This window comes from Vicugna pacos, chromosome 6 (assembly GCF_048564905.1).
Source record: "Vicugna pacos chromosome 6, VicPac4, whole genome shotgun sequence".
Classification (NCBI taxonomy): Eukaryota; Metazoa; Chordata; class Mammalia; order Artiodactyla; family Camelidae; genus Vicugna; species Vicugna pacos.
In genome coordinates this window covers 67485434-67497658 of record NC_132992.1, presented here as the reverse complement: position 1 = coordinate 67497658, position 12225 = coordinate 67485434, and the positions used below count along the sequence as shown (strand labels likewise).

The window sequence follows — 12225 nt, the reverse complement described above, 5'->3', positions numbered from 1 at the left end:
GCTAAACGAGTTGATGCTGCTTATGAAAAAACCAAAACCCAATCTGTCCCATAGCAGCCCTGGCAACCCTGGTCGGTAGGGTTTGAAACAGGTCTACAGGGTTTGTGTATTGTGATCTGCAGAACAAAGGGTTCAGGTTCTCCCAAAGCTGCAATTCCCAGAAGTCTTAACAAGCTGTCCAATCCCTTCAAATAATCAAAGACAGTTACGATGCTAGGAACTGGAAGCCTGTTCATAGGAAAACCTCTCTAATAGCCTCCCAACAGAGAGGACAGACTGGGAGCTCTGCTAATTCCATTCAACAAATATACAGCCTACTCTCCCTCCTTCGGACCCTATTAATTCTAGCGATGAGGGGATGGGTGGTGTCTCCGAGGAGGTGACTTTGAATTTGATCTTGAAGGATGAAGTGAAGTATGGGAGGGAGGGAGGAGAGGCGGCAAGATTCCAGCCACAGGAATCTAGCCACCAGAAGAAGAGCATGAAGATAGGTTTGAAGGTGCTAATGTTCACAAGAATAAGGAGTCCCCTTAACCTTGACTTTAGGACAGAGATAGAGGAAGCTGTGGGTGGGGAAGGGAAGCCAAACCCACGCAAGCTGCCTTTCCCCAGCCTCTCCAATGTCGGGAAGTTTTGCGAGCCAGCGTGGTTTTCACATGCATTCTTCCACATGACCTTCACTCCCCACAGGCAATGAAAGCCCACCTCTCCTCCCTCCTCACCACCTAAGGGGACCCACACTGGGCTCAAAGATCCTCACCCAGGCTGAAAGTTAGTACCTCCTTTCACAGCATTACAGTGAGGACCACTCTGCAATAAACTCTCCTGTGCAGCCTGCCCAGTCCCCACTCCCTTCCCCTGAGAAAAGCCCCACCTGCATCCCCTGAGGCATGAAGACACTTTCACATCCTTCTGGACCCCTATGGGGAACCATAAATCAGCGGGGAGCCCCACAGGCTGCCGATGCTCAGGGCATGGACTCCTCCTGCTTATCCTCACACAAAGGCCGGGCCATGACTCTGCACAATCCTGCTGGGAGTGAGCCCCACCCCAACACCCTCCCCAGGATGTTCTTGCTAAGTTCACCTGGGATGATCATTGGCCTGGTTACAACAAAGTGTAAAGGGCTTTGTCCCTGACTTCAAGGAGCTATGTGCAAATCCATAGAAAACAAGAACAAAAAACATGAACTAGGATCAAGAGGCACATGCACAGGAGAAGACCTCAAAAATCAGAGACTGAAGGGGTCCACTGTATGAGGGTGTAACAGCCTACTGACGTCAACAGCTAGCTTCATGGGCCATTAATCAGCAATTCTGAGCAACCATACGTGGTTATCAAGAGCTTTGGAGGGGCTGCACTGGCTCAAGGCATATGGGGTCCTCTGCAATCTAGCCTCCAAAGTAATGCGATCAACTGGGAAGCAGAAACATTCAAGGTTTCTCTCCTGTCGGCCCCTGCACTTTGCTGTGTTGAGATCAGTGCTCGGTAAATACTGACAGATGGCTCCCCACGCCCACTCAGCGCTTGTCTGGAGTGTGACAATTCCAACGATATTCTCTTGTGCCTCCCACCACTGCCAGAGTCAACAAGGCCGAGTTGTCAGAACTCAAGCCAGTGACAATAAACACACAAGTCCCGCCCTCTCCCAGGGAGACGTGTCCCCTGTACGTGAAGAACCGATCCTCAGGCCCTTTGTATTTCATGAAGTGCCGCTTGTTACTCAGAATAACAAAGGCTACAGCAGAATTGTTTTATAGCTCTGCGTGTACTTGGCCATAACTTCCTGAAACACATTTCCCCTCCTGGGTTGAAACACCTAAAATACTTTTGCAAATTTGAAAAGAAAAAAAGTTTTGCAAAGAAGAAACCATGAAGAGAATCTGTTTATCTTCCCTGCACTACTTCCCAGAATTCTGAATGATTAAACAGTTGTACTTTTAAAACATCTGGCTACTGGCACAGCTAACAAGTTAAAAAAGTTAAACAAAGGAAAACCTCATCCCTGGGGAAGCTGGTGAATCTAGGTAGGAAGAGGCTCTCACAAGAAGAAATGCTGTCAAACGTAGTTAAGAAACGTTGGAGGAGGCAAAGGGACTACCAAGTGGAGAGATGAGAAGAGAGTTCTGGTTTTTTAATTCTAATGCTGTGTTCTCTTGGATGTGTTTAGGAATCTGTTAATATGTAATCCTTCAATCACTCGCTAGGCTGATGAAATGAAATGTGTTTAGAAGAACAGACCCTTAGCATTCTCAAATCTATAAGGTTTCAAAAATAATTCTGAAAGTTCCTGACAAATAGCAGCTTTGAGGAGCCCTGGCTCTGCAGTGCCAACAAGGGAAGGGCTCACTGTGCGATGACCAAGCTGACTCCTCAGCACCGACATCACAGAGGGCCATCACCGCTCTCTTTTACTTGTCTTCATGTGCTTCCACGAATTTGAGAATTAGGGACTTACAACTATGAATAACTCATGCAGCACATATCTAATTCTACTCAGTACGTACGGATTTGAATCCAAGACACATGGAAGAAATAAGGAGCACTTCCAATCTGAGCTACTCAGCTGTGGTGTCAGAAGCATGGTATCAACTGGTGCTAGAATCTGCTCTCCAAGCCTGGGAATTACTTCCTTGACCACCAGTCAATATCCTAGGTGCTTTACATGTACTACCTTATTTAATCCCCACAACAATCTTAGGAACTATGATTATCTACTGTCTCCCTTATTCTAGAAAAATATTGACAATGAGTTCAGGAAAGTTATCCAAGGTAATACAGGGAGCTAGGAGTTGAGGAGTATTCACCCTCAGCTGCCAATGAATTCAGATTTCGTGCTTGGTTGACTTCAGGTGAGGCAGGTGAGAAGGGCTGGCGAACCAGCAGCCAGCACTCCTCTCATTCACACTGCACCGTGGAAGTTGTCTCTAAACAATGCTGTCCCTCTGGGTCCCAAAGCTAAACACAAGGTGAGCCAAGGTTACTCCTGATCTGGCCACAGTCCAGGCAGCCAGATACACCAGCACCAGCCACCTGGAGACTGGGAGGGCCACTCTTGGGGTGACGCAGAAGAAAGGAATCTCCCAGTAGGTAAGAGGTGGTGGAAGAATTCATCCGCAGACCTACCTAGAATAATTAAAGACGCTGAGTGTTAACCCCAGTTTCTTGGTTCTTGTTGTTTTTTTTTTATTAGCACCCTGTAACCCTCCTTTGCAGAAATATTTGGGCAGGTAAGGGTAACCTCTAAGCGTGCGATTAAGGCTAGTGTGGCCGGGCAGTTTTGTATGGTAGGCGGAATCTGTGTTTAATGAGGGCTTAAACCCAGATGAGAGCCACGAAGTGTTCAGTCTGGGGGATTCCTGGCTTCTTTTGTTCAAAAGTTACAGTGCAAAGTTTGCACCATGTGTTGGCAATGTTCTAAACATGACACAACAATCAGCCTGCAGAGGGTAATTTCTCAATGCCTTTTCATGACGCCAGGGTTCAGCAAACTCTATAATGACCCACCCAGCCTCCTACCACAATACCCAAGTCTTTTTATAGTCACAGGTAATTACACCATGGAGAGATTACATCACTTTGTCAGCAGGGTTTGCAGCTGACAGGAAGATGCTCTGCGGATGTTTTGGGAACTACAGCCTCATTTAGCAAACAATTTGCTGCGGTGCACATTGTTCCTTTCCAAGAATAGAACTGCTTTGGCAAAACTTGTGCCTAAAGTGGGACCCAAACAACTAAGGACCGCTGTAGATGAGGAACAGAAACAACCACAGAGGTAAACACGGTAACCCAGAGATGACTTCTGCATCCTTTATCCAGGGAAGAAAACAGACAATGTCTTTCTTCTCCTGTCAAAATAATCCTCTGAAGGTCGATTCAAGTGCTGCAATAGAGCAAGACAAGAAACAGGCCTCAGAGAAGCCTGCCACTCAGCACAGGTAGTAACCTTCTCAGCAGAGCATGGGCAACAGAGTCAGACAGACTGGGCACAAATCCCAGCCAGTTTCACCACCTACAACTGTCTGTCTCTGAGCAAGTGATCTAACCTCCCTCTACCCCAGTTTCTCATTCGTAAAACAGTTACATGACCGTCTAGCTCACAGGCATTCTGAGAGCTTTAAATGTGATGGTAACGCAGAGCCTGACACACAAATGATGCTCTATATACATCATTTCCCCACCTGGCCACTCTTCCCAGCTCAGTGTATGTTACTTGACTCCAGGTCCCTTCAGAGATGGTGAGGTGAGCCAGGGCCACCTGCCAACATCTCTTTGCCACAGCAGTCTTAAGGGTCAAACCCGTATCACCTCCCTGAGAGCCTAGTCCTCAACATGCTTCTTCTTCAATGAACACTAACTGCCTGGCTTTCTTATTCTGCAGGTGGCTGCCCCCTCGCTTTAGGTGCTTGTATAATGTTTAACGTGGTCGTCAAGTGTCATGGCAACATCTTAAGGGGGGAAAAGTCAGAAACAAGTAAAATACTGAGTTTTTCAGTAATTATGCTCAGAACAGGGAGAGAATGAAAATCAAAAGCTTTTTATAGGAGTCAGCAAGGCAGTTGGGCTGAGATCATCAAACTATGTAAACACGGAAGGCAAAAGGGTTTTGGAAGTAATCAATCTTTCCTCAGCTGGGCAAGTTTGACACTGCCTCCTGATCCCTTATCCCTAAGCCCAAAAGTGACTCTGCATCCCCAGTTTTGTTTTAAAGGCAGCAGAGGATGTCATCTTCATGAAGTCTCCTGCCCAGCATGACTCAACAGTAGGTCACATACCATCCCTGTTGTTATTATTGCGCTGCGCATTTTATATGTCAAGTGCCCTCCAATATTTTTATTAGTCTACTCAACACCGACCTAACATCCTTGAGGATCTAGTTTCTGTTTTATAGGAGACACAGAGAGGTCAAGTGATTTATCTAAGGTCATACATACAGCAAGTCTCTTAAGATGACAGGTTAAGAGATCTGGGAGAGGCTGCTACACAGTTGGGAGCCTAACTCCTCTCTAGCCCAAGAAAGGAGAGTTGGTAGTATGAGCATAGATCTCTTTAATCTGGTCTTGCCCTGCATGGCATGGTGTGTCCAGGTGTGAACAGTAAGACAAGCTTCCTTTTGCTATTCCTGAAAAGGGAACGCTGAATAGTTCTCTCCGTCTCTGCTGAAGGAATGACCAAGGGGGAGCTAACCCCAAAGGCTCCTTCTCCGTTACAACTCCAAATCCCGAGCTGTAGATAAGAGGAACCAGGACGGAAAATCAAACCCCGAACGTGACATACATAACTTTACCTAGAACTCTACCCCAGAACTCTCAAGTACCTCTTAATACGTGATTTCTTTCTTCTAAACATGAGCGATTAGGACCATGCCTAGGAGTGACTGTGGTATTTATGACCAGAGACTATGCGGACAAACTGCCCTCCAGAGGATGCACACTTACTTACATCCAGTGGGATTCTCACAGTCATGAATGTGCGAGGACACACAAGCACATCTACCAGAGCCCACTGGGTAATAAGCACCTCATTTTAAAATGCCTCTGGAATGGGTGTTCATGGGCAGCCACAGGAGCAGATAAGAAATGCAGGAAGAGGAAGAGAGACTTTCCCTGACCTGAACTGCCTTTCCTCGACTTCAGAGTATCTGAGAGTCTTGGTTTCTTGGCAAGCTTGCTTGGCATGCTGCTCACGGCAGGCACGGCCATACAGGTGTGCTCTGGATTTCAGGCCAAGGTGTGAGCACCTCCTTCCCCCAGAAGCCACTCCAGAGAGGGAAAAACATCACAACTTGGTGCACTAGATCTAAGTAATAGTAAAACCCCTTCCCCTGCTTGCACCCTGCTCTGTGTCAGTACATATGTTTTATGGGGAGTAAAAAACACGGGGCAGGGGTGGAAGGGTGGTAGGGAAGGAAGGAATCCTTGCAGATGGGGGAGGGAAAGAAAACAACAGAGCCAACTTTCCCACCCTGGTTTGAGCCCACACTACACACACACATTTTTCCATACTGGAGAATAATAATTCCTTTATCCAGCCAGTCTGGAACCATCAGTCCCTGATAATTGATTTCAGACATGGATGGAAAGTTGGGAAGGTGTGGGTAGCTGGAAAATGGGGTGGGGAATGGGAGGAGGAAGGCGGGAAGCACATTAAAGAGAGAGTGGGGGTAGGAGGGATGGCTTAATGAAGCTAAAGAGGCTAAATACTTCAGACACCGAAGGCAGGTGCTCCGCCCTAACACTGCCACGTAACAGCTTCCCCACTGGAGCCCTGGAAGAGGATGGAGTTTATGGAAACTGAAATATGAGTTTCATATAATTTTTACATATGAAATATTATTGTTTTGCCATTTAAAAATTAAAAAAAAATTCTTAGCTTGCAGGTCGCACAAAAGCAGAGAGCAGGTAGGATCTGGCCTATAGACCATAGTCTGCCAACTTTTGCTCTAAAGATATAGCAATGAGCAAGACAGGGTGTCTATGTTCCACGGTTCTGTGACGGCCACTTCTCAAGGCCTCCCCTGTCTTTGGAGTGGCCCTATGAATACAGGCCCTGCTTTGTCTGCTGCATTGGTGTAGCTCTGGCCCTCTTTTCCTTTGAGACCTCATATAACCATGATGTCCACACCAGTGGTTGTGGGGTTCTAACCACTAGTGTTCCTTTTGGTTCTGCCAGGGCTCCTCATAGTCAAGGAAAGGTTATGGGAAAGGTTTGGGTTAAATGTCAGAATGGAGTGAAGGAGAAGCAGCAGCAGAAGAAATCTGTCTATAGGTGGTGGGGAAGGCTATCATGGAACAAAAAAAATCAGTAATTGTTTCTCCCAGTAATTCAGAAGGGAAAAAAAAAAGGTTATATGAAATTGCACCATTATCTGCGTAAGTGGGTGGTGGGATAAAAAGGGAATGAAGGAATAGCACAGAGCTATGGGAGCCCTACAAACCTCACTACCCCAACCCCAGCTCCAAGCCCCTCTCCAGAATCTAGCTGAGATGCTGCTGTAGGAACACTGTCCAAAGAAAACTGTCATATACACGTGTGTAATGAAGTCTGGTAGGGGCACCGTTACTGGTGAACTCATCTTAATTGAATGAGACCCCTACCACTACTTACAGAGGCAGATTCTGTAGCATCACCCAAAGGTCTACAGTACACATGCAAGCATGCACTTTCTAAAAAGAACACCAGGTCTAAAGGACCACATGAAAAGAACCTAGAAGCATCTTCAGAGCATTATTGAAGGCAGCAAGGGCCATACAAACTCACAGAGGCAAACTGCTGCATTTCTAGTCCTGTTAGGGCTCATCCAGCTCACGATATTCAAACAGAAAGTGCTTAGAATCATGAAAGTACAGAGTGATGAAGCTAGATGTGACTCTAAAGGTGATCCAGGTTAACCCCTTCACTTGACAGATGAAGCTGAGCCACAGCATGGTTAAGTGGCTTGTCCAAGATCACAGAGTTCGTAGTGTCAGTGACCAGGTCTTGCTTTCTCTAAATTACAATACCTCAACTTTGTACTCATGCTGAGAAAAAGAACAAAAAGACGAGAAACCAACAATGAAGAGCTAACGATCATTAAGAGCTTACTGAGTTATGGCAATCTTCACTACCACCCTGAAGCAGGTACCATTATTATCCCATTCTGTAGCTGAGGGAACATTCTGGAGCTTACAGAGAGACTTGCTCCAGATCACAGAGTTAAGCAAGTAGCAGGACTGAGATCTGACCTGCACATCACACTGAATCCTACACCTCCACCCTGCCTACAACCAGGGGAGAGGGGTGAGAATGTCACCATGTCATCCCCAGCAAGTTCCCACACACCCCTCCTCTGGCTGGCTCCATAGGCCCCTTGGTGTAACCCCCAGGGCTGGTTCCTTGCTATCCCACAGCACAAAAGGCCCCACCCTCTCTGCTCGTCCCGTAACTGCCCAACAGACAGGAGAAGTAATGGAATTGAGTCTTTTCTTCTCCTCACGGAAAAGGCAGACCGAGACTCACCTGAGGCAAGACCAACTCCAAGGAGAGTGCTGAGAATCACCAGCGGAAGAAACACTCCATGTCCCACGAAGGCCACGGCAAACGTTGAGGTGCTCTTTGGTGCTATCCTGCCATGGCACATCTTTTATCCGTCCAAGTTATTTTAAAAAGAAAAAATTTAAAAGCCAGAAGTAAGAATTCAAAAGTCAGCCCAGGGTAGATCCACCTATTAAAAAAAAAAAAAAAAAAACAAGGACATAAGTAGAGTGAAAACTTTAGCCATAAGTTAGTTACAGCAGGCACTTCGGTAAAAAAGCCATAATCACATACAAAGTTGAAAGAATTCTAGCAACTGCATTCCTGCTGCCAGAAGAGACAAGAATGTAAGTGGCTTTTCAGCTCCTCACGGTGGGGGAAAAGCCAAGGCCTGCAGCAAGCTGCCATCGGCGTCAGCATCCGGGAGCCAGTGCCTTGCGACAGGACAAGGAGACGAGCACCAGCTCACCTGGAGACGTCAGGTTCGGCAGAGCTTTCAGAAGCTGCCTGGCTCTGCCCGGCAGCGGCCTGCCTTGGAGGCTCCAGCAAAGAGGGGAGAGACAGCTGTTGACACAGAACTGCTACAGTGAGTCTGAGTCTGAGTCTGAGTCTGCCTCTGCCTCTGCCACTGGACTGAGAGCAAGTTCGACTGAGAAGAAAAAAATAAATAAAGAACACGTGTCTTAAAGGGAGAAACACACCGCCTAGAAAAGGAATGCAGCAGCAAGAGCCAAGGGCCCCTGGCTTGGCCTGCTCAACCACCAGAGGCTGGATGAGCCCCTGAGGATCTGGCTCTGACTCGACAGCCATGAATCTCAAAAATGGGCTAATTAATCAAGGCTCAGCCAACACACCTGTGACACCAGAGGCCACATCTGTTGGCTGTACTTGACAATGACTGAGCAGAGGGTGGGCTGTAATTGTTAATTAGCCCCACTACCTACTCTAGCTGGAAGACTTAAGAAGAACAGGAAATAATATCTTAAAAAAAAAAAATCAGGGATCAAGACTTCTCAGGATTTTTTTTCAGCTTGCCTTGCCTTCAGGGAAGCAGAAGGGCTGATGATACATAATGATATGGGCCTATTATATTTTAATTAATTGATTTCATTTATCCTAGTTTATAACAGGTATTCCAAATAATAAGATCACACTTCCTTTTTAAATTCCATACACACCTTCTCCAAAAAGGCTTTATGTAAATAGATAAGAGAGCCTGCCACCTACAACCCTAATAAAGAATGTCCCTGATATGAAAACGAACACATGTATGTATGTGCATGAGCGGGACATTGTGCTGTACATCAGAAACTGACACACTGTAATCGACAGTGCTTTAGTTAAAAAAGAAATGCCCCTGAGACTCGGCCAAAGATACTACCCAGACCTGACTTTAAGCCATGTATGAAGTCTTGACTCAGGCCTGTGCATCCCTTCTAAGGAGAGTTACTGCAAACAGCAATACAAATTGTCTCAGTTCAACGAAAAGCAGCATGAGCCAGGGGTTCAAAAACAGAGCTAGCCACTGGGCCCTCATCCACTACCCCAAACAGTTGTGCCTGTAGCAGTCTTCTGCCCCCACCTTTTACCCAGACTTCAACTTGAGCCTTTACAGCTGCAGAACAGATGGATCACCGAGAGGTCTAGGGGTGGAGTCTGTGAGTGATCCAAAACAGTACACAAAACTGTGTGTGCATACATGTGTGGAATGTGTAAACATTTATGTGGCTAAGAACGGTAGAGTCAGAATGCCAGAACTCAAATCTGTTTCCTCTATTATGACCTTGTGGCCAACTGACTCTCTTAGCCTCAGTTTTCTCATTTTAAAGTGGAGACAGTAACTGTACCGTATTCATAGAGTTGATGTAAGGATTAGGATCACATAAAGTGCTCGACACAGTGCCCACAGTGCCTGGCACAGTGCAAGTCCTCAGTAAACACCAGTTGCTGTTGCTGTTATAATTTTCAATAAGATCTGAGCATGGGGGGGACCGTGGAGGTCATCAGGTGTCACCTCCTCTTTTGACAGATGCCAAAACCAAGGTCCAAAGAGTTAAAGGATGTGCCCAGAGCCACCTGCCAGTTAGCAAATGGGCCCTCAGTGCTGCCGTTGTACATGCAGCCACAGCAGGTAACCCGACCAGGCAGTCATCATCCCCTCAAGGCAACAACCAGTGGATTGTTGAGAATGACACCTGCTTGTGCCACATTACAGCACGTGCACAACAAATACTTCTACAGTGAATGGACAAGGCCAGATCAGGCTGGTGTTTGGTGTTCTGTGCACAAATGGAGGTAATCAGGAAAGACTACCCAGAGGAGGTGAAGCTAAACTGACTGCTAAAGGATGTGTCCAGTGGAGATACCAAAGACAAGTGCCCACAGTGCAAGGGAGCAACGGGAACAGAGCACTCCCGGCAGATGCTGGAGCACCCCTGGCACGGGCTAGACTAAGTTTAAGCTTTATCCTGAAAACCATGTGGAGCTTACTGAGATTATAAGCAGGGAAGTTACAACACCTAATTCACTTAGGAAGCTCACTCTGGCAAGGAGTTTAGAGGACTGGCATGAGAAGGAGGTTACCAAGGGGTAAAGAATCTTACATTTAGTATTTTATAATTAACATAGAGCTCTTTGGAGGGCAGTGTGACAATCTCTGTCCCCAAAATGCACCTGTTCTTTGACCTATCAATTCTACTTCTATAATCTGTACTGAGAAATCACATATATGCATTGTTACACATGCAGGATATTCACTGCATTATTTTTTACTGGCAAAAGACTGAGGGGGGTACTAGTTAAACAAGTTGTCATATAACAGAACACTATGCAGCTGTTTAAAAAGAATTGGGTGGTTCAGTCTGTACTAACATGGAATAACTTATAAAATTAGTACACGAAGAAAAGCACTTGTGTGTATATATGTTTTTAAAGGATGGACACACATACACGTACACCCTTGTACGCACTGAAAATCTCGCCCTGGAACTGATGTACAAGAAACTGGTCCCTACCAAGTACCTTCAGGGAGGGAAACTGAGTGGCTAACAGTGAAGGAAACATTTTTCTTGGTATGTATTCCCTTTTAACCACCTTGAGTGTTGTATCCAGTGTATGCATTACCTATTCAAACAGATAAAATACTGAATAAAATTAATGTAACAAAGCCTTCCTGTAGACCATCTGTCTCCTCCCTCAACAAACTGATCGACACTCTAATAAACCTCATTGCTTCCTCTACCAGGAATACAGCCAGTTTCAGGGCTCAACACAAAGGTCACCTCCTGGAGGAATTCTTTTCTGACATGTCACATCATGCTCACTTCCAGTAGAACTAACCCCTTCCTTATTCCCAAAGTGTCCTGTGCACCCTGTTCTGACTGCACCTCTATCAGGTTATAACATCTGTTTACCTGTCTCACCTCACTAGGCTCAAAGTTCCTTGCAGGCGGGGACTGTGAATTCCTCAACTTGGAATCTTTAAAAGCTAGCACAGGGTTTGGCCCCTGACAGGCAGGCAGCAAATGTCTGCCAAACTCATGAATACTGTGGGGAGGAGCCAGTATGGAACTGGAGAGGAGATGCACACATATGAGCTCCTGTTTTGCTTTGTTTTAGAGAAACAGCTGGTTCTTCCCTTGCTGCTTAAGCAGCTACCTGGGCTGAGGGACCAGGTGAAGCCTAAGACCTGATCAAGTGCAGAACAAATGGGGTGACGGAAGTGAAGGCTTCACAATGAAAAGAGAAAGATGACTAGAGGGTAGTCAATTCAATGTTTACATGCAAGGCTGAGCCAAGGAAGGGTTAGTGCTTCAAAAAATAGAGAAAATGAATCCCCACAATCCCGGAGTATCACCCAGAATGCGCAAACCCGGCTACTATGGAGAAAGAGTCAGGCTACATCTAATCATTTTAAGAAAGGACCTGCCTTTGACAGAGTTTAAAAAAACAAAATAAAACCTGGCCTTGAATTGTGGCCTTAGACTAAGTGAAAAGAAAAACATTTAGAACAAATTAAGACTAGGTATTCATTATTATCCCTAGAGAAACACACAGGTGAAAATCTATTTAAAAAAAAAGATTTCATTTCACTTCAGTATTCTTTTGGTATGTTAGTGACTACTTACCCTTATTTTAAAAAAATTAGGATTAATTAAAGACAGAAAGCAGAATGGTGGTTGTCAGGGGCTGGGGCAGGGGCAGGAACTGGGA

The 12225-nt window shown here is 45.9% G+C and overlaps 1 protein-coding gene across 4 annotated transcripts in view; it reads right to left on the bottom strand.

Annotated features, from left to right (window-relative positions):
* The window catches only part of SUSD6 (sushi domain containing 6), an 84658-nt gene that overhangs the window by 35744 nt on the left and 36689 nt on the right, over positions 1-12225 (bottom strand). For 2 of the 4 annotated variants that reach the window (XM_072963299.1, XM_072963301.1), the window contains exon 2: positions 7999-8203. In XM_072963299.1, the coding sequence (XP_072819400.1) occupies positions 7999-8119 (121 nt within the window). In that variant the 5' untranslated portion in view covers positions 8120-8203. Of the gene's footprint in view, positions 1-7998; positions 8204-8307; positions 8439-8482; positions 8661-12225 lie in introns of those variants that run through there. The other 2 variants (XM_031679171.2, XM_031679172.2) reach the window with 2 other exon arrangements.